The sequence below is a fragment of the Loxodonta africana genome, chromosome 2 (genome assembly GCF_030014295.1).
Source record: "Loxodonta africana isolate mLoxAfr1 chromosome 2, mLoxAfr1.hap2, whole genome shotgun sequence".
NCBI classification, from domain to species: domain Eukaryota; kingdom Metazoa; phylum Chordata; class Mammalia; order Proboscidea; family Elephantidae; genus Loxodonta; species Loxodonta africana.
Window position 1 is genome coordinate 100,913,029 of NC_087343.1, and position 27,559 is coordinate 100,940,587.

At 37.3% G+C, this 27,559-nt stretch overlaps 1 protein-coding gene across 16 annotated transcripts in view; it reads right to left on the reverse strand.

Annotated features, from left to right (window-relative positions):
* Positions 1–27,559, reverse strand: part of ARB2A (ARB2 cotranscriptional regulator A) — a 496,175-nt gene that overhangs the window by 436,679 nt on the left and 31,937 nt on the right. For 14 of the 16 annotated variants that reach the window (XR_002785671.2, XM_023547664.2, XM_023547667.2 and 11 more), the window contains one exon: positions 9,007–9,130. The exons of the other annotated variants lie outside the window; for them this stretch is intronic. Coding sequence is in view for 13 of the 14 variants with exons in the window: in XM_023547664.2 (XP_023403432.1) it covers positions 9,007–9,112 (106 nt within the window). In the remaining variant the exon portion in view is untranslated. The remainder of the gene's footprint in view (positions 1–9,006; positions 9,131–27,559) is intronic. 16 annotated transcript variants of the gene reach the window in all.

Sequence of the window (27,559 nt, forward strand, 5' to 3'; positions counted from 1 at the left end):
ACTGGACATCAATAGACAAAATATGAACCTCAACCTAAGTCTCATAACTTATATAAAAATTAACTCAAAATGGATCATTAATTTAGATGTAAAACAAAAAAGTATAAAACATTTAGAAAAATTGTAGAAGAAAATCATCAGGACCTAGCGCTAGGTGGAGAGGTCTTAGTCAAGATACCAAAAGCATGATCTATGATCTATAAGAGAAAAAAAAAAAAACTGATAAATTACATTTTATCGGAATAAAAATTTTTTGCTTTATGGAAGATCCTGTTACCAGGACAAAAGACAAGCTACAGCCTTGGAGAAAATATTTGCGAAGCACATATCCGACAAGGATTTGTATCTATAACATATAAAGAACTCTTAAAACTCAATAGTAAAAACAAATAATCCATTTAGAAGATGGGCATAAGATATAGTATTTCACCAAAGAGGAGATAGTGATGATAAACAAGCACATGAAAAGATGTTCAACATTATTAATGAGATATCACTACATACCTAATAAGATAACTAAAATAAAAAACAGCAATAATGCCAAATGCTGGTGAGAATGTAGAGCAAATGAATCTCACATACATGGCTAGGGAAATATAAAATGGTACAGTTTGCTCTGGAAAATAGTTTGGTAGTATCTTATAAAATTAAAACTGCACTTTACCATATGACCCAGCAATCGCATCCTTAGGCGTTTAACCTGAAGACATGAAAACTTGCACATGATTGCTCACGGCAACTTTATTTGTAAGAGCCAAACACTGGAAAGAACTCAAACGTTCTTCAACAGTTGAGTGGTTAAACAAACTGATCATTGTCATCGTTAGGTGCCATTCTGTTGGCTCTGACCCACAGCAACAGTATGTATAAAAGAATGAAATGTTGCCCGATCCTGTGTCACCCTCACAGTAGTAGTTATGTCTGAGCCATGACTGCAGCCACCGTGACAATTCATCTCGTTGAGGGTCTTCCTCTTTTTCACTGACCCTCTACTTTACCAAGCATGATACATGTACCTAACTGATACATCTATATTATGAAATACTACTCATCATTAAAAAGGAACAAACTATTAATACACGTAACAACCTGGACGAAACCCTGGTGGCGTAGTGGTTAAGTGCTACGGCTGCTAACCAATAGGTCGGCAGTTCAAATCTGCCAGGCGCTCCTTGGAAACTCTATGGGGTAGTCCTACTCTATCCTATAGGGTCGCTATGAGTCGGAATCGACTCGAAGGCAGTGGGTTTTTTGGTTTTAACAGCCTGGATGGATCTCAAGGGCATCATGCTTATTGAAAAAAATTAATCTCAAAACGGTTCTGTCTTATATCCTAGAGAAATAAGAGCCTTTACACGAACAGATATATGCACACCCATGTTTACTGCAGCACTGTTTACAACAGCAAAAAGCTGGAAGCAACCAAGGTGTCCATCAAAGGATGAATGGATAAATAATGGCATATTCACATGATGGAATACTACGCATTGACAAAGAACAGTGATGAATCTATGAAACATTTCATAACATGGAGGAACCTGGAAGGCATTATGCTGAGTGAAATTAGTCAGTTACAAAAGGACAAATACTATATAAGACCACTATTATAAGATCTTGAAAAACAGTTTAAACTGAGAAGAACACATTCTTTTGTGGTTACGAGGTGGGGAGGGAGGGAGAGTGGGGCAAGTTTATTTACTGATTAGATGGTAGATAAGAGCTACTTTAGGTGAAGGGACTGACAACTCTCAATACAAGGAAGGTCAGCACAACTGGACTAAACCAAAAGCAAAGAAGTTTCCTGAATAAACTGAATGTTTCGAAGGTCAGCAAAGCAGGGGCAGGGGTTTGGGGACTATGGCTTCAGGGGATATCTAAGTCAACTGGCAAAATAAAATCTATTAAGAAAACATTCTGCATCCCACTTTGAAGTGTGCGGTCCGGGGTCTTAAAACGCTAGCAAGCGGCCATCTAAGATGCATCAATGAGTCTCAACCCACCTGGATCAAAGGAGAATGAAGAACACCAAGCTCATAAGGTAATTATGAGCCCAAGAGACAGAAAGGGCCACATGAACTAGAGATCACATCATCCTGAGACCAGAAGAACTAAATGGTGCCTGGCTACAACTGACGACTGCCCTGACAGGGAACACAACAGAGAACCCCTGAGAGAGCAGGAGAACAGTGGAATGCACACCCCAAATTCTCATAAAAAGACCAGACTTAAAGGGCTGACTGAGACTAGATGGACCCCGGCGGCCATGGTCCCAAACCTTCTGTTGGCCCAGGACAGGAACCATTCCCGAAGCCAACTCGTCAGACGTGGATTGGACTGGACAATGGGTTGGAGAGAGATGCTGATGAGGAGTGAGCTACCTGCATCAGGTGGACACTCGAGACTACGTTGGTATCTCCTGTCTGGAAGGGAGATGGGAGGGTAGAGGGGGTTAGAAACTGGCAAAACGGTCATGAAAGGAGACACTGGAAGGAGGGTGAGGGCTGACTCATTAGAGGGAGAGTAAATGGGAGTATGTAGTAAGGTGTATATAAGTTTATATGTGAGAGACTGACTTGATTTGTAAACTTTAACTTAAAGCACAATAAAAATTATTAAAAAAAAAGGTTCTGTCTTTAAATGACAAAACCACAGAGATGAAAAATGTATTAGTGATTGCTAGGGGACAGGGATGGGGGTCATGACTATACAGGAGTAGCACAAAGGAGTTCCTGTGTACCAAGTACTTCTGTGCCTTGACTGTGGTCATGGCCACACAAATCAATACATGGGATCAAACTGAACAGAATTACACACACATACAAAAATAAGTGCATGTAAAAACTGAATAAGGACTGCAGTCTAGTTAACAGTATTGCATCAATTTGAATTTCCTAGATTTTTAATTTTACTACAGTCATATAAGATGTCACCATTAGGGGGACTCAGGTAAAAGGCTTCACAGGAGTCTATGTATTATTTTTACAACTTTCTGTGAGTCTGTATTTATTTGAAAATAAAAATTTTAAAAAGTAGTGGAATGTTTATAGCAAAAATAGTAGCTTAATATTAGGTTTTTAACAAATGTAAAAGTAAAATGTATGGGAAAAAAGCACAAAGGAAGGGAAGGGGGATTTAAGTATATTGTTGGGAGGTTACTGAACTATATGTGAAACAGCATAATATCATTTGAAGGTAGATTGTAATTCATTAAAGATGTAGATTGTGAATCCTAGGGAAACCATAAAAAATATAAAACAAAAGGTATAGTTGATAAGCAAATTGTAAAGAGAAAATACAAAAATTTTTAAAAATTGTCAAAACTCATAAAACTATACAATACAAAGTGAGCTCTAATGTAAACTATGAACTTTACTTAATAATAATGTATGAACATGGATTCATATTATAACAAATGAACCACATTAATGCAAAATGCTAATAATAGGGAAAACTGAGGGGGGGAGTGGAAGAAGATATATCAGAACTCTGTACTATCTGCTCAATTTTTTTGGTACATCTGAAACTGCTCTAAAATATAAAGTCCAGTAATTTAAAAAATTAACCCAAACAAAAGCAGGAAAACAATAAAAACAGAATGAAGAACAGATACAACAGCTAAAACAAGTTTCAACATGTTCAAACTATACTCAACAATGCAGATAACTACAAAAATATAAAGGTTCTAAACACTCCAAGTAAAAGGCAGAAACCGTCAGTTTGGCTTAAAAACCAAGACTCAATTATAAGATGGCTACAATATAAAGATACAAAAAAAAGATAGAAGTAAAAGGAATGAAAAACATATAAGCACTAAGAATTAAATCTGGAGTAGCTACATTAATATTCGAAAAAGTACACTTCAAAAAGAAATGCAATAATATCAGGGTAAAAAAGGTGAATTTAATGATATCCAGTGCCGTCGAGTTGATTTCGACTCATTGCGACCCTATAGGACAGAGTAGAACTGCCCCACAGCGTTTCCAAGGAGTGCCTGGTGGATTCAAACTGCGGACCCTTTGGTGAGCAGCCGTAGCACTTAACCACTACGCCACCAGGGTTTCCAATTTAATGATACAAGGGTCAATTCATCAAGAGGACATAACAATACTGAAAGTGCAATTACCATATAACAGAGCTTTTAAAAAATTGAGAGCAAAAACTAATTGAACTGGAAAGAAAAATAAAACCACAATTGTAACTGGCAATTTCAACACTCTTTTCACAGTAATTGATAGAGTAAGTACACAGAAAATAGGTAAGGGCATAAAAGATTTGAAAAACTTTTATCAAATCAACCTAATTGACATTTACAGGACATCCCACCAAAAACCACAATTTACACATAGATCATACTCTGGACCATAAAACAAATCTCAATACATTTTAAAGGACTGAAGTCACACAAAGTACTTCCATAGAGACAATGTAACTAGCCTAGAAATCAATGACAAACTATCTTGAAAATTCCTGAGTATTAGAAACAAAATAACACACTTCTTTAAAGTGGGTCAAAGAGGAAATAGAAAGGGAAATGAGTAAATATTTTGAACTGAGTGAACATTAAACCATAACATATCAAAATTTGTGGAATGCAGCTAAAACAGTGTTTGGTGGAAAATTTATAACATTAAATGCTTACGTTAGAAAGCAAGGAATGTCTCAAATGATATAAGCTTTAACCTTTAGAAACAGGAGATAAAAAAAAAGAACAAATAAAAGTAAATGGAAAGAAATTATAAAGATAATAACAGAAATCAATAAAATAGCAAAGAGAAAGGATAGGGAAAAAAAGCAATAAAATCAAAGGTGGTTTCTTGAAAAGATATATATAGCCCATCTTTACTGATAAACTGATTAATGTATAACCAGAGTGATATGCAAAAGTGGAGGAAAAAAATAAGTTACCAGTATTAGACAAACAGACATTAAGAGAGTAATAAAGGAATATTATGAAAATTTTTATGCTGACACATTCGGCAACAAAGATGAAATAAACAAGCTATGCCACAAAACAGAACTGAAAGAAATAGTTCCCAAATCATTTTAAGAGGCCAGCCTTACCCTGATACCAAAACCAGACACAGACATTCAAGCAAAGAAAATTATAGAAACATACACCTCATGAACACATATGCAAAAAAATTCTCAACAAAACTTCAGCAAATAGAATCCAACAATATATAAAAAGAATAATATATCACGTCCAAATAGAATTTATCCTAGAACACAAAGCTGGCTTAACATTTGCAAATCATTCAATGTAATTCACCAAAGCCTAGACTCCTGGCTTCAGGTTCCTGGCTGCAGACTGGGTTTAAATCTGCTCCAATATGTTTCTCATCCTCTTTAGACTTGTGGCTTTGTGAGGTATGGTCTTTTCATGGAGAGTGGCAGGGGCTCAACAGCTGACACACCAGACCACACAGGCACTATAATAATCCATTGGTCTAAGCAAACCACTTAACTTAGTTCAAATCTTTATCAATGAGGCTGGGTAACACACTGGGCTCCAAAGAAGAGAGAAGTAATATTTTCTGAACAATAATCAAGATCATAAAAACTCATTGCCATCAACTCACAACCCTATAGGACAGAGTAGAACTGCCCCATAGGGTTTCCAAGGAGCGGCTGGTGGACTCAAACTGCCGACCTTTTGGTTACTAGCTGATTTCTTAACCACTGTGATCATAATAATTCAATATTAATGTCCATTAATATCCAGAAGAATTTTTATTAAAGGCACTATGGCAAAAAAAAAAAACAAAGTGTAGGCATTATTTAAAGATGGGAGGGAGGGGGCCCAAAACAAATCCAACTGAATTAAGAAAATGGTTACAGAACATGCTTCTAGAAGTCCAAAAAAAAATTGGATTCAACAAATCAATAAGAGCCAATAAGCAAACTAAAAACCTGTACAGTAAAGTAGCAAAATGAAAAGTATTCTTTTTTTAAAAATGGAAGGACTGGCCCTTATAAAGACATTTGCACTGCCAGAAGAGATTAGTGTTTGACACATAATATGCCTCCTTTAGTGGTAACAGTCATCATCATCCTCCTCACCACCCGAGTTATCACCATTATTATAGTGAATTAGTTTACTTTCTTCCAGAATGCCCTGTTTTATCTCTGTTTGTCTTGAGTTTTATCTGCCATTTTTTTGACCACTGATATAATCTAATAGATATTCCAGCCATTTATCCTATTACCTGAAACACTTTTTCATTTATGAAAAATTAAGTCATTTTCAAGTATGTAGATCTTGCCATGTAAACCTGAAACCCTCTAATGAATAGCAAGTCAATGATAATCATCAGTTCACTGTATAACAACATTTTATGCATCATAGCCCAGTTCTGAAGAAATTCAAGAATAAAATTGTTAGGTACCTGTCTTCCTATTGTAGGGATAAAGTTTTATTGAGTTTGCCAGTTTGTTCTAAAATATAATTTAACTATATATCTGTCATTTTGTTTTCTAATATTTCTAACTTGTCTTCTTTATTAACCTTTACAGACCTATGTGCACTAAGCATTAAAATTCCTTTTGTACAGATAAAGAAAAATATACAGAGATGTTAAGAAATCTGCCTAGGGTTACAAATTGGTAAGTGAAAAACCTGAGTTTGAAACCAGATCCTTCTACCTCTAACTAACCAACTAACTAACCCATTGCTGTTGAGTCGATTCTAACTTGTGGTAAACCCACTTGCGTCAGAGTACAACTGTGTTCCATAGGGTTTTCAATGGCTGTAATCTTATGGAGGTAGATCACCAGGCCTTTCTTTCACGGTAAGGTTGGGTAGATTCAAAACCAACCTTTTGGTTAGTGCTCGGGTGTAAACCATTTGCTCCACCCAGGACTGATGCAGAGTCTTTTACCTTCATTGTATTCCCTCTAAAATCAAGAAAATCAGTCTGAACTCTTACATACTACTTGTAGGAGTATAAACTGGAACCACAACTTAGGAAGCCAAATTTTCACATTATCAAATAAGGCTGAAGATACACGAAGTCTGCAACCAAGCAAGTCTTTCACACACATTCCTTGTCCTCTCCTAAATCATCCGTTCTTCTGAGTTTGCTAGATCATTCCCATCAGCATACAAGCACACAGTAAAATGTTCTAAAGGGATGTCTATATCTGTCTCCAATTCCTCCACTTCATTCTCTACTCAAGTCTTCCAATCAGGTTTTCATTTCAATCAATTCTCTGAAACAGCTCTTTGTAAAGGTCACTATGACCTCCACATTGTCAAATCCAAAAGTAAATTCTCAGCCCGAGTCTTACCTGACCCATCATCAGCATATCACTTAATTACTCCCATTTTCTTCATTTGGCATTCAGGATGTCTCTCTCATTTCTGGTTCTCAGTCTATCTTACTAGAAACTAATTTTTAGTCTCTTTTTTTGGTTCCTCCCGATGTTCCTGATCCTAAAAGTTGAGGTGCCCCAAGGCTCAATCTTCAGACTTCTCTTTTCTATCCACATTGACACCTCAGGGGATGTCAATTAATACCATTACTTTAAACACTGTATCTATGCTAATGAGGCCCACAATTTTTATCTCAAGCCCAAACACTATCCCCAACTCAAGATTCAACTTCTCCATTTTAATATTTGAGAGGCATTGCAGTTTAAAATGTCTAAACCTTAGTTCTTGTTTTCAACCACCGCCACCACTCTACCCCCTGCTTTTCCCACATAACTTCATAATCTAATTCATGACACCAAGCTTACAGCTCTTTAGGCTAAGAACCTTTAGGATCATTTTAGTCTCTTCTCTAACATTCCATATCCAATCCATTAGCAAAACTGTCATCTCTTCCTTCAAAACATATCCAGGATCTGTCCATTCCTCATCATCTCCTCTACTACTACCCTAATCCAAGCCATCCTCATCTCTCACATTTATAAGATTTGGTCTGAAAAAAAACAAAGAATGAACTGTTGTAGTTATTTCCCATTTTTGTAGGTAAGGGCTAGTTACACGATCACACTGACAGATCATTATCCATAAAAGCAGGGAAAAAGTGAAGCCAAACTGAGCTAAGGAACTGGCAGCTTTATCCTGTATATGCTTTAGACTTTCATGAAAAGAAATAGAGGAAGTAAGAGGAGAGATTCCTGAGATATATTTATTATCCAACCTGGCAAACAAGGGTAGGACAAAAGCTAGGAATTCAGAGAAGAAGCCACAGCCAAGACTGTATGGGGCATCACCTACGTATCCTGGAACTTCTGAAGACCAGAGAGACTCTACGATGAATCAAGGAAAAGAGAATTCTATCATTTAACATAGCTGGCATCAATACAATTAGAAAACCCATTAGATATTTTTCCACCATCAAATAAAGTAATTGCAGGACCCTGCACAGGTTACATAGACAATGTGATTTGGGCTAAGTCACTAGACAGTTAAATAAAAATACGCAATAATCAAGAAAACTTACACCTCAACAGTGGACAGCTCCCTTAGGAGCAAAATTACTTTAAATAGCAAATTTTTTTTTTTTCAATCTAAAACTCAAAATTCCCTATAGTGTAATGTGCCTAAGAATGCCTGAGGCAGATTTCTTCTAAAGTGTTAACATGGAGGGCATCTCATGAAATATCCCTAGTGCCAGTACTATAGAGAGAGAATACAGGGACAGGCGGATCATTATCCTAACCCAGTATGACGTTCCAATCTGCAAAAATATAGTAAGGGCTCTTGATTCAACAGACCTATAGCGTTAGCTTTACCACTAAATACATGACCTTCAATAAGAACATTAAAAATGCTTTCGGCTGTAAAATTACATGATTCTGTGATTTATTTACTGAGTACATGATACATCTAAGACACAGAGATAGTTGCTGTGAGAGCTACAAACAATTACAAATAGCTTAGGTACCGATATTCTTATTTTAGAATTGGAGTACAATTGAACGGAATGTCATTTAAATATTCCTGTACCTTCATTAGGAACAACGAAAATATCCTGAAAAAGCAAATTAAGTATGTACCTTTCAGTGCTGTGGACTTTTCTTTTTCATCTGGACCTCCCTGCTGGATTTGTGCCATACTTATCCAAATTGGCAACAAAATTAAAGAGCTCAAGGAAATACACATCAATCTTCAGAAGACAGTCTAGAATGAATGAAAGCAATAAATTAAGCTCTACTCAAATCCTACCTACTCCATGAGAACTTCCTAGATCCTCCCCATCAGGATTAATCTCTATCCTGACTTTCCACTGTGCTTTGTTGATGTCTACACTATAGTACTTATCATAGCCTGCCTTGCATTTGAGTTATTTATGCATTTGTCTGGGTCACCTAACAGATTACAATGCCCAGGAAGACAGGCATCAAGTGTTTGCCATCTTTGTCTCTTTTGTGTCACCTAACACAATACTTTATACATATAGATACCTAATGTTTGCTGAATTGAAATTAGCCAAACTTTCTATTTAGTTTTAGTTCTCTATGACCTAACATTAAAATATATATATATATATATATATATATATACACACACATACACATATCTTCAGGTAGTCTCAAATTATTAATTAAAAAAATAAACTCCTAACTATATGCTATATACAAGATCAGAATGCCCTCCTCCTGGAGTATGCAGATTGTCAGAAGGAGAAAAATACATAAATACAGAAAGTACCCACGGTGTAGTTTAAAATACGACTTTAAGGAAAAAAAATCATCCTTTCAAAAATGAAACTGTTGATTTCAGTGTCTGGAAGCCACACTATAAATTGTAATCCAGGAAACAATCATACTATAAGTCATAATATAAATTATGATTTCTTAAAATCTAATTCTGTTCTCCTTTGGCCAAAGGGAAGGCGTTCAAACTATAAATAGATGGCTTTTCCCCAGGTGTCCACAAACAGTAAAACAAACCACTACTCCTGAAGTCTTAAAAAACTAAAAAAGGCAACACATTCAATGGAGAAAATTAAACTAACTTATCAATATACCCCTAACTACTGATGAAATCATATAAAAACTACATTCATGACAACAGCAAAAAAAAAAAAAAAAGATAAGAGTACTTCTTTGAGGAACCCAACTGATTTGCTGCACACAAAGCAAATTTCAGTTTATGTTCACAGACACATTTTACAACTATCCTTAAAAATTGAGGTATGTTTATAATCACCAGAGTATAGCAGAAAATACATTAAAAAAAACTAATAGTGAAAGTAATACATATTTTTAAGTTACAAATGCTCTAAAAGATTCTAAATCAATGCTGCCCTTACTTCAACTCCTACTGCAGGTGGTGTGGGTCTGCCACTAACTAGCACTGTGCCCCTGACAAAGTATTTAACTTCTCCATGGATGGTACAAACGTTTGTGCCTGTCTACTAACCTACAGGTTGGCAGTTTGAATCCAACCAGCAGCATTGCGGAAGGAAGGTCTGGCGATCTGCCTCTGTAAAGACTATAGCCAAGAAAACCCTACAGAGCATTTCTATTCTGTGACACATGGAGCTGCTACAAGTCAAAATCGACTTGATGGAAACGGGGCTTTTTGGTTGCAGTTAGTGGTGCCTCATTTTCCATATCTGTAAAATGGGAATGACAGTCATGCTTCCCTGGCAGTGTTACAGTAAGGACTGAAGATGACAGCAAGTATAAAACATTTAGTATAGTGCCTAGTCCATAATTAAGTGCGCAACATACATTAGCCTATACTTTTTAAATTACTATTGTAAATGTATCCTAGCTTTATCTACTTCTGTTGTCTGGAGCAAGTAACTTAGTATCCAAAATCTTCAGTTTCCTCGCTTATAAAATGTGTAAAACCCACTGCTGTCCAGTCAATTCTGACTCATAGCAACCCTACAGGACAGAGTAGAACTGCCTCATGGGGTTTCCAAGGCTACAATCTTTACAGAAGCAGACTGCCACATCTTTCTTCCGTGATAAGCTATACAACGTATTATGCAATAGTGGTGAAAATTAAAAACTATACAAAATGTGAAGAACTGATCACTGCTACTATTAGCAGTATTATTGCCACTCAACAGTGTCAGGTTTCCTAACAGGAATAACTGGAACAGGAGACTATTTTTTACTAAGAAAACATTATCGCTTTGCATGTAAATAGCTGCTATTTTTCTTTTGTGAATAGGTAACTAAAGCTCTGAAAATTCCACATGAATAAAATGTGTCTATAGTCCTGATGGCATAGTGGTTAAGTGCTATGGCTGCTAACCAAAAGGTTGGCAGTTCGAATCCACCAGGCACTCCTTGGAAACTCTCTATGGGGCAGTTCTACTCTGTCCTATAGGGTCACTCTGAGTCGGAATTGACTCGACGGCAATAGGTTTGGGTTTTTTTGGTTTTTATAATCCTTCCAGAAATATATCCCAGACTACAGGGTAGACAATGTGTAAGACCCTGGGACTGCAAAGGTGAGTAAAACAGGCATGGTCACCGTCCTACGAGGGGCTTACTTTCTGGCTGACAAATCAAATTGCCAAAAAGCTACAGGCATAATATAAAAGACCCAGACTGATGATTACAGTGCTGTTATAACAATATCTGTAAGGGATATCTACTTACATTCAGGAATTAGTTTTATCTGTCCAGTCCCACAAGTGTATGCACAAGTTTCACTGGCAACTCCCTATTACAGAAATTAAAGGAGCCCCCCAAACCAAAACCAAACCCAGTGACGTCCAGTCAATTCCAACTTATCGTGACCCTACAGGACAGAACAGAACTGCCCCACAGGGTTTCCAAGGCTGTAAAATCTTCATGGAAGCAGACTGACACATCTTCCTCCCATGGAGCAGCTGGTATATTTGAACCACCAACCTTCAGGTTAGCAGCCAAGTACTCTAACCACTGAGAAACCAGGATTCCTTAAAGGAATCCCAGGGTGGTGCAAATGGATAAGCACTCAGCTACTAGCTAAAAGGTTGTTGCAAATGTGTAAGCACTTGACTACTAGTTGAAAAAACACTAGTTGAAAGGTGGTGCAAATGGGTAAGGACTCGACTACTAACCGAAAGGTTGACAGTTCAAACCCATCCAAAGGTGCCTTGGAAGACAGGCCTGGCAATATGCTTCCAAAAGGTCCCACCAACCACTGCCGTCGAGTCGACAGCCTTGAAGACCCTATGGAGCAGTTTTACTCTGCACACATGTGATCAACATGAGTCGGAATCTACTCAGAGGCAATTAATAACAGCAGCAGCAGCAATTAAAAAGAAATGTTCACAATAATAGAGTCCACATGATGTCCTTTTCTAACAACTTCACAATTAAATTAACCATCTTCAGGGGACTTCTTGCATGTTTCACTTTATCCCTCTGTCAATATTTTTTCTAAATATAAACCATTACTTTTCATTGGCCCTAAATTGTCTGATTCCTAAACATAACAATTTATGCAATTATATCACTGTGACTATTTTAAGAAACTTAAAACTATAAATTTATCTTTGGTGCTAGAGTCATTTCAAGGTTTATATTTTAAAGAATCATTTTCAGGATTCCCAAGGTATCAATAATCATTACCCTTATTTTATATGAGGCAACCTAAACACATACAGAGTAATTTGCTAGAGTGATGATGTAAGTTAGGAGACTACTAATTACTATCTGTGACCCTAAACCTTATAGTAGCAGATGCAAAGCAGGTAAGCAAAAGCAATTTGCCTGTGGCGCTCTTATTCGCCATGTTAGATTTTGTACTCTCTTGAGTTATTTTCTGTGGCTGTGGCACAGCTGGTGAAGCTAAATCAGGAACATTATAAATTCTCAATTTAGTTTTCCTAATAAAAATTCAGAGTTATAACCTGCATGACCACAGATAAACACTACTGAAAATGCAGCCAGCGAGCTGTGTGATACATCTGATACACATTAACATGTGCACTCGACATAGTTTATTTGGCATCATCTGATGGAGGTTAGGTTATAGGGAATAAAGCGGTGGAAGGTTTTTACTGATGTGAATTGGGACACAGTTGACATGTTGTACACTTCATGATAACCAATGCTGTTTAAATATGGTTTCCTAGAAATGGTTACAGTATAAACTAGATTCAAAACATCTCACTTTGTGATTTCATTCTGTGAACTACACAAAGCAATTATCATATCTTCTTTCCTTCTATGATTCCAACAGAGAATCCACCATGTATAAATAAAGCTATAAATAACTTGTCATGTGTAATCTTTATCCAGACATCATTTAAAAACATTAAACAGTACAATATTTCTTAGTTGTCCTGTTTGCTCAAAATGATATGAACACTTATACACAGAAAGATACACAGAAGCCTCAGTTTTTTTTTTATGTTTATTTTTAAGCAAGTACTAAATAAGAACTATATATATAATTTGGCAACAGGTTTTTCCACCTCGCACTCTGAATGTAACCCTGAAAGTACAATATATATCATAGGAGAAGCAAAACTGGGTAATTCCCTGGGACTGGTCTGGTTCTAGTCTGGCCCCAAAGGGCTTACTAAGTCGGGCTCTGGAAATTCAGCTCAAAATAGGCCAATAGCAATTGAAAGTACAGTAAAAGAATCAGTACCAGAGATTTGAGAGGAAGCAAAGGACCTACCCAAATTACAGCTAAAATACCAATGTTTCCAGAAGTTGCTCCTTATCCAAGGGTTAGTTCATAAAAACATTGGACAGTATACAGTTCTGAGACTATATTGAGAAAAATGTATTTGTGTGTGTGTGTGTGTGTATGGACAAACATCTGGCACTGGGGGAGGGGATGGAGAATGAGGGCATCAAGCTGGAGCAGACATGGAACACAAGCCCAGGAAAACATGGGTTCTTGGTGATTAGCCAACAGTAGCTTCTACATGAATGTGATTTATATTTGAATCATAGTTTAGCTCAGACCAGAATTACCTGGTTCCAATCCAAGCCTATCCAAATTAATTCCTTAGTTTCCCAGGCAAAGTGACATAATAGGTTTGAAATCTAGGTTTTTAATCTCAGTTCCACCACCTCGTAGTGGAGTGACCTTGAGAAAGGCACAGCTTCTTGAATCTAAGTGATAAGGATAATAATGAAAACAAGAGTACTTACCTTTGCAGGGATATCGTGAAGGTCATATGAACAAATGTAGATGTAAACATTTTGCAAACTACAAATGTCTTTACAAATAGTAGTGATCCACATAAAATCAGAAATAATTGAGTTCCAATTAATTTGTGCTCAGTGGTACCAAAAACAGTCAAGCCACCATGAAGGAGAAGTTTTTGATGTGTATCACTAGGATACATTCAATGAGCAAATAATAAGGCCTACAATAAACACCTGTAGAGTTGAATTTGGTTTCCAAGATTATGAATTTAAATCACTATTTTTATATATTTCTTTCTAAAACTTATTGAAATGTGTGTCTCAAAAAATGGTCCACACATGGGTTCCACCTTCATTTAGATGAATGCTTTGCCCAAAGAAGAAGGCTGTTCCAATTATGTATTTCCTAAATGCACACACTGGTCACAGGAGCACCTGATTCTTTCACACCCATTATCATATCAGTTCATCACCACAGCTGGTAAGGGCAGGCGGAGCTGATAAACCCAAAAAACCAAACCCATTGCCATCCAGTCAATTTCAACTCATAGCGACCCCATAAGACAGAGCAGAACTGCCCCACAGAGTTTCCAAGGAGCGCCTGGTGGATTTGAACTACTGGCCTTTTGGTTAGCAGCCATAGTACTTAGCCACTATATCACCTGGGTTTCCAGAGTTGACAGTACCTGCACTTTACAGAGATGAGGCACCTGGGGCTAAGTAATCTGACTAAGGATCTCAAATGATAAGAGGTGACTAGAATTGTAACTCTGGCCTTCTGACTCCTGGTTATGAGCTCCTTCTATTCTGCCATGCTGGCAGAGTCAAACTACTCAACTTCACTAGAAAAAACAATTCCAAGTTTCTTTATCCTATAGAAAGTTTACACTCTCATGTACTAATTTATATGTCAAGATGTAATACAATTTGGAGTTTGGGCAAGTTTGAGGTAGTTAATTAATATTTATAGACTAGAATTGTCAACCAAAATTGTCTCTGTCTTTTTGGTTAGCTATTCAGAATGAGGACTGATAAAATTACTCCCTACCATTTCTCACAATACCTTGATAAATCAAACACCTAAAAGAAACAGCAAATAAAAAGATTTAAAAAGAAACTTCTATTGTACTACTGTGTCTTTTTAACAGGTTCTAAACTTGGTAGGTTTCAAACTTTTTTTGTATAGCCAAAACACAGAAACTTAGCAAGGCTAGGATAACCTTAGAATGTCCACAAAACAATGCTAAAAATGAAGTTAAGAAATTAAAGACTAAGACAATATTTAATTCTGAAGTCCCTCTCAAGAGAAAAAAAAATAAGTAGTACAGGTAGCCCCCAGCTTACAAGGTTCCATTCCAACAACTCCAGTGTAAGTTGGTTCTGATAGAAGTAGAACGCCTCATTTTTATTTTGGCTTTCATTATTATTGCCTTTTATTATCATTATCTTCATAAATCTCATCTTTATCTTTAGGGGTTAGAAATATTACAGATAAACTTATAGATATATTTTAATACATACATAAAAAAAGAAAATCATAGAAATTTACTCTTACGAGGAAGAAAAGTTGGACAATGCTGGCATTTTGTCAGTTGTGGCAATAACTCGAGCCTTATGGAAGGCTCGAGAATGGGAAGGTGTTTCTAGTTAGAAAATCAGAGCTGTCTGTATGGTCCTTTCTCTTTTCCTTCATATATTTCATGGTAACATCTCACTGTTTCCGAATCTGCCTATCGTCTTTAGCAAAATGATCAGCATTTGGGCACATGTTTTCAAGCAACTGAAGAGTCTGATTTAGTTCAGAAAATATTTCAGCTAATTCTTTCATTGTAAATTTTTTTGACTTCTTTCCTTTCTCTTCCTCATATTTCTTTCTTCTTTAGCATTTCTTTCCTCTGCTATATTAGTGTTTTGAACAGTAAATCATAATACTGAACTTGTGAGAGTAAACATCTGAGAAAGATAACACCAGCAAATTATGTACTACAACATTTTACATTAAAAAAAAAAAATTTTACATAGGACTTAATAATAAGATGTCCAAAAAAAAAAAAAAGATGGTCCTAAGTGCACTTTGTTGTAACTCAAGTACATCCTAAGTTGGGGACTACCTGTATTTTATTCATTTTTCATAATAAACCCAAACCCACTGCCGTCGAGTCGATTCCGACTCATAGAGACCCTATAGGACAGAGTAGAACTGCTCCATAGACTTTCCAAGGAGCGCCTGGCGGATTTGAACTGCTGACCTCTTGGTTAGCACTTAACCACTACATCACCCGGGTTTCCATTTTTCATAATAGGGAGCAGAAATGGTAGAGCTATAGTTGAGGACAAACTTACTTTCAAAAAGAAGAGTTAATGCTCAAAATTTTTAAAACACAGAATATGCGAAACAAATAGTACCCATTGCTGCTGAGTGGATTCAAATTCATAGCAACCCTATGAGTCGAATATAAATTTCATATAAGCTATTTAAGAGACTTTAATTCTACGAGAAACATATACAATAAAATATAAAAAATATTAACAAAACTCCATAACTCCAGGTCAAACTGAACAAGCAGAAACTATCTCATAAGATTCAAAGCAGTTAATACTCTGAACGAGCAGCAATAACATATTTGCAAAACCAGCATCAAATTTTCTCATTCCATACACATGCTCACCAGTACCCCTGCTAAACTTTGCAACTCAAAATTCAACTTAGAATTAAAAAATATAATACACATACAGCAGACACCAAGGGGCACCACCCAGATCCTGCTTAGAGGGGAACTTGTGGCTCAGTTGGAGGGTGTGTAGTCAGCAAACAGTACCCAGCTGTCCACTACTTCGGGTCTGCTTTAGGTGCAGAGAGTCACACCTCACTCAAGGTTACACCTTTACCCTGTCAAGCCTCATCCAGTGACTGAGCTAAGTGGGAATATAAAAGCCCAGCCCTTTTGACCTAATGCAGTTCCAAGGGGCAATATCTGCTCCAGAGCTCGCCATCAAGTTGGTCGAGGCTTTTCCAAGCTTGTGCGGCAATTCGATTTCTCCCTGTGACAAATCCTAACCTCTGCCTTCCTTTCACAAGTGTTGATCTCTAATAAAAGAGAAAAAAAAATTTTTTTTTCTTTTTTGATAATAAAGTGCACCCCAATTCTGTCTCAGCATCTGCTTCTGAAAAGTTCAAGTTATAACAATGTACTTTTCTGAATGTTTTGGTCTGAAAGTTAAAAAAATTTCTGCTGTTAAGAGACAAGATGTATCCAAAATATATAAAGAACTCTTAAAACCAAACAATACATAGACAAATAACCCAATTAAGAAATGGGCAAAGAATATGAATAGATATTTCTTCAAGGAAGATATACAAATGGCCAAAGAGTGCACCAACAGATGCTCAACATCATTAGGTTATCAGGAGATGCAAACCAAAACCACAATGAGATACCACTTCATACCCACTAGTACGCATATAATCAAAGACAACGACAATAACAAGTTTTGGCGGGAATGTGAAGAAATCGGAATCCTCATACATTGCTGGTTGTAATGTAAAATGACACAGCCACTTTGGAAAACAGATTGGTAGTTCTTAAAATGTTACCACACGACCCAGTAATTCCACTTCTAAGTATATACCAAAAAGAACTGAGAACATATGTCTACACAAAAACTTGTACAAGAATGTTCACAGAAGCCAAAAAGTGGAAACAACTCAAATCTCCATCAACTGATGAATGAATGAATAAAATGTGGTATATCCATGCTGCTATGGATTGAATTGTGTCCCCCAAAATTTACGTTGTAAGTCCTAACTTCTGGTAGCTATGAAGGTATATGGAAACAGGGTCTTTGAAGCTGTGGTCAGCTCATTAGCCTAAGGTCATACAGGAGTAGAATGAGCCTAACCTAGTATGAGTGGAAGCCAAGCATTATGTAAGCTTTTTGTACATCACAGTGCTCTAGTCCAGCTTGTTCAAGTTCTCTGTATGGGGGGTTCTCTGACCATGGTAATTTGCCTTCTTGTCAGTCACTGTCCCTTGCACATCTCTTACTATAAGAATTTGGTCAGAAGCATTAATTCACTGCGGGCATGATTCAAGTAATCCCCGTCCACATGCGACCTAGTAGCACTCCAATCTCACTCAATTTCTAACAAGAATTAAAACTTGGTAATAATTGCTTTATTATTACTACTATTTTGACAATTATGAACTAACTGGTCCCCATTATTATATGTTGTTGTTGTTGTTAGGTGCCGTCGAGTCGCTTCCGACTCATAGTGACCCTGTGCACAACAGAACGAAACACTGCCCGGTCCTGCTCCATCCTTACAATCGTTGTTATGCTTGAGCTCATTGTTGCAACCACTACGTCAATCCACCTCGTTGAGTGTCTTCCCCTTTTCTGCTGACCCTCTACTCTGTCAAGCGTGATGTCCTTATCCAGGGACTCATTCCTCCTGACAACATGTCCAAAGTATGTAAGACGCAGTTTCGCCATCCTTGCCTCTAAGGAGTATTCTGGCTGCACTTCTTCCAAGACAGATTTGTTTATTCTTCGCCAACACCACAATTCAAAAGTGTCAACTTTTCTTCGGTCTTCCTTATTCATTGTCCAGCTTTCACATGCATATAATGTGATTGAAAATACCATGGCTTGGGTCAGGCGCACCTTAGTCTTCAGCGTGACATCTTTGCTCTTCAACACTGTGATGAGGTCCTTTGTGGCAGATTTGCCCAATGCAATTTGTCTTTTGATTTCTTGACTGCTGCTTCCATGGCTGTTGATTGTGGATCCAAGTAAAATGAAATCCTTGACAACTTCAGTCTTTTCTCCCCTGATCATGATGCTGCTCATTGGTCCAGCTGTGAAGATTTTTGTTTTCTTTATGTTGAGGTGTAACCCATACTGAAGGCTGTGGTCTTTGATCTTCATTAGTAACTGCTTTTTTCAGGTCCTCTTCACTTTCAGCAAGCAAGGTTGTGTCATCTGCATAACACAGGTTGTTAATGAGTCTTCCTCCAATCCTGATGCCCCATTCTTCTTCATATAGTCCAGCTTCTCATATTATTTGCTCAGCATACAGATTAAATAGGTACAGTGAAAGAATACAACCCTGACGCACACCTTTCCTGACTTTAAACCAATCAGTATCCCCTTGTTCTGTCCGAACAACTGCCTCTTGATCTATGTAAAGGTTCCTCATGAGCACAGTTGAGTGTTCTGGAATTCCCATTCTTCGCAGTGTTATCCATAGTTTGTTATGATCCACACAGTCGAATGCTTTTGCACAGTCAATAAAAACCAGGTAAACATCCTTCTGGTATTCTCTGCTTTCGGCCAGGATCCATCTGACATTAGCAATGATATCCCTGGTTCCACATCCTCTTCTGAAACTGGCCTGAATTTCTGGCAGTTTCCTGTTGATATACTACTGCAGCTGTTTTTGAATGATCTTCAGCAAAATTTTGCTTGCGTGTGATATTAATGATATTGTTCTATAATTTCCACATTCAGTTGGATCACCTTTCTTGGGAATAGGCACAAATATGGATCTCTTCCAGTCAGTTGGCCAGGAAGCTGTCTTCCATACTTCTTGGCATAGACGAGTGAGCACCTCCAGCACTGCATCTGTTTGTTGAAACATCTCAATTGATATTCCATCAATTCCTGGAGCCTTGTTTTTTGCCAATGCCTTCAGAGCAGCTTGGACTTCTTCCTTCAGTACCATCGGTTCCTGATCATATGCCACCTCTTGAAATGACTGAATATTGACTAATTCTTTTTGGTATAATGACTCTGTGTATTCCTTCCACCTTCTTTTGATGCTTCCTGTGTCGTTTAATATTTTCCCCCATGGAATCCTTCACTATTGCAACTCAAGGCTTGAATTTTTTCTTCAGTTCTTTCAGCTTGAGAAACGCCAAGCGTGTGCTTCCCTTTTGGTTTTCCATCTCCAGTTCTTTGCACATGTCATTATAATACTTTACTTTGTCTTCTCGAGAGGCCCTTTGAAATCTTCTGTTCAGTTCTTTTACTTCATCAATTCTTCCTTCTGCTTTAGCTGCTCGACACTCAAGAGCAAGTTTCAGAGTCTTCTCTGACATCCATCTTGGTCTTTTCTTTCTTTCCTGTTTTTTCAGTGACCTCTTGCTTTCTTCATGGATGATGTCCTTGTTGTCATTCCACAAGTCATCTGGTCTTTGGTCACTAGTGTTCAATGCATCAAATCTGTTCTTCAGATGGTCTCTAAATTCAGGTGGGATATACTCAAGGTCATATTTTGGCTCTCGTGGACTTGCTCTGATTTTCTTCAGTTTCAGCTTGAACTTGCATATGAGCAATTGATGGTCTGTTCCACAGTCAGCCCCTGGCCTAGTTCTGACTGATGATATTGAGCTTTTCCAACGTCTCTTTCCACAGATGTAGTCAATTTGATTTCTGTGTGTTCTGTCTGGTGAGGTCCATGTGTATGGTCGCCGTTTATATTGGTGAAAGAAGGTATTTGCAATGAAGAAGTCGTTGGTCTTGCAAAATTCTATCATTTGATTTCTGGCATTGTTTCTATCACCAAGGCCATATTTTCCAACTACTGGTCCTTCTTCTTTGTTTCCAACTTTCACATTCCAATTACCAGTAATTATCAATGTATCTTGACTGCATGTTCGATCAATTTCAGACTGCAGCAGCTTATAAAAATCTTCTATTTCTTCATCTTTGGCCCTAAATTTGAATAATAGTCATATTAACTGGTCTTCCTTGTAGGCATATGGATATTATCCTATCACTGACAGCGTTGTACTTCAGGGTAGATCTTGAAATGTTCTTTTTGATGATGAATGTAACACCATTCCTCTTCGAGTTGTCATTCCCAGCAGAGTAGATCATACGATTGTCCGATTCAAAATGGCCAATACCAGTCCATTTCAGCTCACTAATGCCTAGGATATCGATGTTTATGCGGTCCATTTCATTTTGATGATTTCCAATTTTCCTAGATTCATACTTTGTACATTCCAGGTTCCGATTATTAATGGATGTTTGCAGCTGTTTCTTCTCATTTTGAGTCATGCCACATCAGCAAACGAAGGTCCCGAAAGCTTTACTCCATCCACGTCATTAAGGTCAACTCTACTTTGAGGAGGCAGCTCTTCCCCAGTCATCTTTTGAGTGCCTTCCAACCTGGGGGGCTCATCTTCCAGTACTATATCAGACAATGTCCTGCTGCTATTCATTAGGTTTTCACTGGCTGATGCTTTTCAGAAGTAGACTGCCAGGTCCTTCTTCCTAGTCTGTCTTAGTCTGGAAGCTCAGCTGAAACCTGTCCTCCATGGGTGACCCTGCTGGTATCTGAATTCCGGTGGCATAGCTTCCAGCATCACAGCAGCACACAAGCGCCAACAGTACGACAAACTGACAGACACATGGGAGCATCATTATATACATCATTATACAACTTACTCCAAAGACAGAAATGTATCATTTGCTACAGGAAAAAAACACCTGAGCATATAATCCAACCATTGGTTCTTAATAAACACAGAAACCTATACCAATAATATTCGCAATAAAGTTTAATGGAAAAGTTAAGCTTTGTAGAGACCACAACTGTACTACAAATGGGCACTTAAGTATCATTCATATCCAATGTCTACTGACAGTGAACTCCGTATTGTTTACTTAAAGGGAAAAATCTCTGTGAAACCTGACTTAACCTAAATACATTAACAACAGGGAATATTATTTAAGTGCCTTCAGAATAGATATTTTTTTGGCTTCTAGAATTTCCCCATTCTTTCTGGAGTAGTAATACCTTCTAGAATTTCATTTTTGTACCCTGCCATATTTCAACAATGCCCTCATCCTGGGACCAAGATACGATGAACTCAGAAAGATTTTGGGAGGCTCTATACAGCTGTAACACTACAAATATCTGGTCTTAAAAAAAAAGAAAATTAGGAATTTGAAACTTCAAGTCATCTGTTTTAAACTGCCATATCAGTTATAGTAATTATGTACTTTATTTAGGAAACAATAAACACAATATACACAACTGATAAACCAAAACCAAACCCTGCTGCTGACCAGTGGATTCCGACTCATAGAGCCACAACTAACACCTTGTCTAAATTAACAAAGGACCTGAGGCAACAAATGCTCTTATTCTAAAAATAATCAAAGAGCTTTGATTATTTCTACAATTACTTTTTCTACAAATATTTTTCCCCTACAAAAGACAGCTATTGCATGGCCACGCTATTAAGTACACGAAATAAACTGTGGCACAGAACTTGCCGGCATAAAGACACTTTGTGGATATTATTTATGGCATTAGATCTACATTTAGCCATAGTATGCCAGATGGCTCTCATTACTATTGTCTACATAGTGACTAAATGATAGGGTTCCTGCCTATGATCATTAGAGTCAAGAATTCTACAACTAGACTTCCGATTCCAATATTTTGGCTAAATCTCCCAAAAGACCCTTCTACTCCAGAAAAAGTAAGCCCTGCAAAGTTACCATAATTTGCAGATGATATGATTATTACAACAACAAAAAGAATTAAGAAATAAGATTTTTTAGACTCAAGAAACAAGAAGAATCTTTAACTACATAATTAGGAATAAAAAGAGAATCTAACAAGATGGCTTGCTCTAACATTAACATATTAAAAATCAAGTGTATTTATAAATAACAGCATCAATCACTGAAAAAACATAGTTTCAAAAATACATCATAATAGCAAAAAAAAAAAAAATATGGTGAGAATAAACCTAACCAAAGATATGCTAAACCTATATGCAGAAAATTGTAAAGTGTTATTGAAAGGCATTAAAAAGAAGACCTAAAAACATGAAGAGATATACCATATTCCCAGAAAGACTCAATATTGTGAAGGTATCAATCCTCCTAATTGACACATAGGTTCAATGCAATTCCACTCAAACTCATCAGAGTTTTTTGTTTTGTTTTTTTTTTAAGAACTTGAATAACTAATTAAAAAGCTATATGGAAGAAGAATTAGCAAGAACTGTTAAGACACTCCTAAAGAAGAATATGATAGGGAGACTTGTCCTATCAGTATCACAATAATTAACACAATGAGTCATTGGTATTAGAATAAACAATTAGACCAAGAGAATACAATGGAACTCAAAAACAATCCACGACAGATTCATATGGTAGAGAAGACAGTATATCACTAAGGAAACGATAGGCTTTTGAATAGCTTGAACAACTAGCCAGCTATGGATCCCTTGTGGCGCATTTGTTAAGAGCCTGGCTGCTAACCAAAATGTCTGCAGTTCAAATCTACCAGCCACACCTTGGGAACCCTATGGGTCAGTTCTCCCCTGACCTGCAGCATCACTGTGAGTCAGAATTGACTCCATGGCATCAGGTTTCGTTTTGTTGTTGTTGTTGTTTTTGGTTCTGGTTTTCTACACAGTAAAAACTGAAATTGGATACCCACCTCGTTCTACACGTACAAATTAATTTCGAATGGTTTAAGGGCATAAATGTGAAAAGCAAAGCTTCATATGTTTTAGAGGAAAATATAGGAAACTATCTTTTTTTTTTTTTTTTATCATTTTGATGTTGGGGTAGGAAATATAACCACAATGAGGTACCATGTTACAGTCACTCCAAAAAACAAAACCAAACCCATTGCCGTAGAGTAGATCTGCTTCATAGGGTTTCCGAGAAGCGCCTGTTAGATTCGAACTTTTGCTTAGCAACCGAGCTCTTAACCAATGTGCCACCAGGGCTCCTATAGCTAACTAGTTGTCCCAATTATTGAAAAGCTTATCCTTTCTCCAGTGATATGCTAATGTTTTCTCTGTGATATGGATCTTTCATGTGGATTGTTTTTGAGTTCCATTCTATTCTGTTGGTCTGTTATACTCACTAGACTAGGGAAAATTAAGAAGTCTGGCAATACCAAAAGTTAAAATGAATGAAGATCAATGGGAATTCTTATTCACATTGCTGATCGAAATGCAAATTATCACAACCACTTTGGAAAAAATGGCATGATCTTTCAAAGTTAAACGTTCCCATAATCTTCAACCCAGCAATCTCACCTCTTGGTCCATTCCTTGATCTTGTACATCAGGAGACAGATATGAAAATGCTCATATCACCAAAAAACCTGGTTTATTCATTATCTATTGGTACACAGGAGCCCTGGTGGCACAGTGGTTAACAGCTTGGCTGCTGACCAGAAGGTTAGCAGTTTAAATCCACCAGCCGCTCCTTGGAAACCCTATGGGGCAGTTCTACTCTGTTCTATAAGGTTGCTATGAGTCGGAATCAACTCAGTGGCCACGGGTTTGGTTTGGTTTTGGCTTATTGGTACATAACAAACTACCAAAAACTTAGTGGACTAAAACAACAAACATTTATTATTTCTCATAGTTTCTGTGGATCAGAAGTTTAGGAGCAGCTCAGCTGAGGGATTCTGGCTCAGGATATCTCATGAGGTTGCAGTCAAGATACATTGATCAGGTCTGCAATCATCAGAAGGCCTGACTGGGACGAGAGCATCTGCTTCCAAGGTAGCTCATTCATACGGACAGAAAATTGGCACTAGTTGCTAGAGACCTCAGTACCTCCACAAATGGCCTTCTTTACAGGCCATCTTGAGTATCCCACAACATGGTTGCTGTCTTTCCCTAGAGAATCAATACAAAAGAGCAAGGGGGAACCTGCAGTATGTTTTATGACAACCTCAGAAGTCACACCATCACTTCCTTGATAGTCTATTGGCACCAAGGCAGCACTACTGAATATAGGAGGGGTCCGTACAAAGGCATGAATATCAAGAGGCAAAGATCATTGGGGATCATTTTAGAGTCTGCCTACCACATACGGACAAAAATTTGTTCTACAAATACAGAGCAACACATAAATCGTAATATATTAAGAGTTGAATACTGCACAGCAGTGAAAACAAATGAACCAAAACTAAACTCAAAAACATGAATGTTCTAAAAATAATATTGTATAACAAAGTCTCAGAAGACTACATAGAACATGATACCATACACATAGAGTTCAAAACAAACTAAACAAAATAATGTATTGTTTAGGCACATATACCCTGAAACTACAACAAAAAGGAAGGAAAAAAAAAAAAGCATAAAATTCAGAATAGGGATTACTTCTGGGCAGGGAGGTGGAGCATGAGATAGTGAATGCAAGTCATTGATAAGTGTTTTGAGCCTTGGATTGGGTAGTGAACTTACAGGTGTTGATTATATGATTATGCTTTATAACCTGTATAAGCATTACATATAAGGCTGCCACTTTTGAATCGGTATATGTAGTAAGTTGAATGGTGGGTCAGTAAAAGATACGTCATGCCCTAGAACCTGTGAATGTGACCTTATTTGGAAAAAGAATCTTTGCGGCTATAATTGTGAAGAATCTTGAGATCATCCTGGATTAACTGAGTGAGCCCTAAGTCCGATGACAAGTGTTGTTATAACAGATGGAAGAGAAGAAGACATAGACACAGAGAAGACGACTATGTGATACAGAGGCAAAGTATGTAGTTAGGCTGCCACAGCCAAGGAACACCTGGAGCCACCAGAGCTGGAAGAACAAGGAAGAATTCTCCCCTGGAGCCTGCCAACACCTTGATTTCAGACTTCCGGCCTCCAGAACTGTGAGAGAATAAATTCTGTTGTTTTAAGCCACCCAATTTGTTACGGTAGCCACAGGAAAATAATAAAGTTTTACACACACACACAAAATCAAAAACCCTGGCTGCACTTATTCTTTTTTATTTACCAACAATATATTTTAAATAACAGAGAAAAGCATGAAAAAGAAAACGAACACTATAACTAATTTTAAGGAGTCCAGAGGTGCAGTGCTTAAGCACTGGGCTGCTAACTGCAAGGTTGATGGTACAAACCCACCAGCTGCTCCGTGGGAAAAAGATGTGACAGTCTGCTTGCCTGAAGATTACAGCCTTGGAAATCCTATGAAGCAGATCTACTCTGTCCTATAGGATCACTATGAGTCAGAATCAACTCGACGGCAAGGGGTTTTTACCTACAGTCTTAGGATAAAACATCTAAAGAAAACCAAATATGCACTTCTGAAAATGTCATCTGTCCTTTATGTTTTGGTTCATATGTTTTTGTTCTATGCTTGGTCTACTGCTACTAGTAAGTATAATAAATACAACCTGCCTTGAAGATACAGGGGGAGCCTGGTGGCACAGTAGATAAAACACTCAGCTGCTAACCAAAAGGTCAATGGTTCCAACCCACCAGCCGTTCCACGGAAGAAAGATGTAGCATTCTGCTTCTGTAAAGATTTCAGCCTTGGAAACCCTATGGGGCAATTCTATTCTGTCCAATAGGGGTCACTATGAGTCAGAATCAACTGGATGGCAATGGGTTTGGTTTTGAAGATACACAAATTATCAAAATTTTTAAATGCTGAGATAAGGAGTAGTTATAAATGATTTGAAAATGAAAGATGAGGGCGAAGAATTCAATTCAGAATAATCTGTCCCTGGGGCTGGTAAAGGTTGGGCTCATATACTCACAAGAAATTATCTGCCACAGAAAATCATCTGTCAGTCTTTCAACATGACACAAAAATGGGCTTTAATTCTGAGAAGGAAAAACAAAAAAAAACTTTCCAGTTTTTCCAAAATAAGGTGAAAAAAGGAAAGTGCTGTAGCCACTGGAGGGAGGACTTGACGTTAGAATCAGAATAAAAGAAGCATAAAATATTTTATCTGGTGCTTTGTCTGAACATAACATTTTGTTAAACTCATTTCTATTTGTTTAAATGACAAATGCTGAAAATAACACTTTTCTGCATGAGAGTTAAACTTCCTTTCACTGAAAAACAGATGTTGATTCAACTGTCCTTTATTGGTACACAAATTAGCAGTATGAAAATTATAAAGCTGCCTGAGCTGACAAAGAATTAGCACCACTGCTTGATCTAAGTATATATTTAAGGGCCTACACTTGATTTTAAATAAGCCTATATTTGGTGCATTTGAAATATTATTCACTGATTTTGCTATAGGACTTCAGACACCACTCAGTCCCTAGGTAAACTACCTGAAATCTGACTACAGCAAAATTGGCAAAGCTTTTTAAAATATGTGCCATTGCTGTTGATGTGGGTGATGGGTTTGATTCTGTTTTGTTTTTAATGAAAATACGCATATATTTTAATATTTGTGATTTAAAACAAGCTTTACACACACACAGGCACGTACACACACCATGCGTACACACACACAAACAGGTATTACAGGGATCCCAAAGTACAATGCAAGCCTCCAGTGTTGGCCTTTTGCAAACCACTAAGTATTCACACTTATTACTCAAAACAAGTTTTCATAAGATTACAAACGCAAAATCACAGAACTGGAAGGTTCCAGAAGTGAGTTCTGGTTAATCAGGAGGTTTCTTTCAAGTTCACAATCTGTCTTCTGTTTCAATAGTGGTTATATACT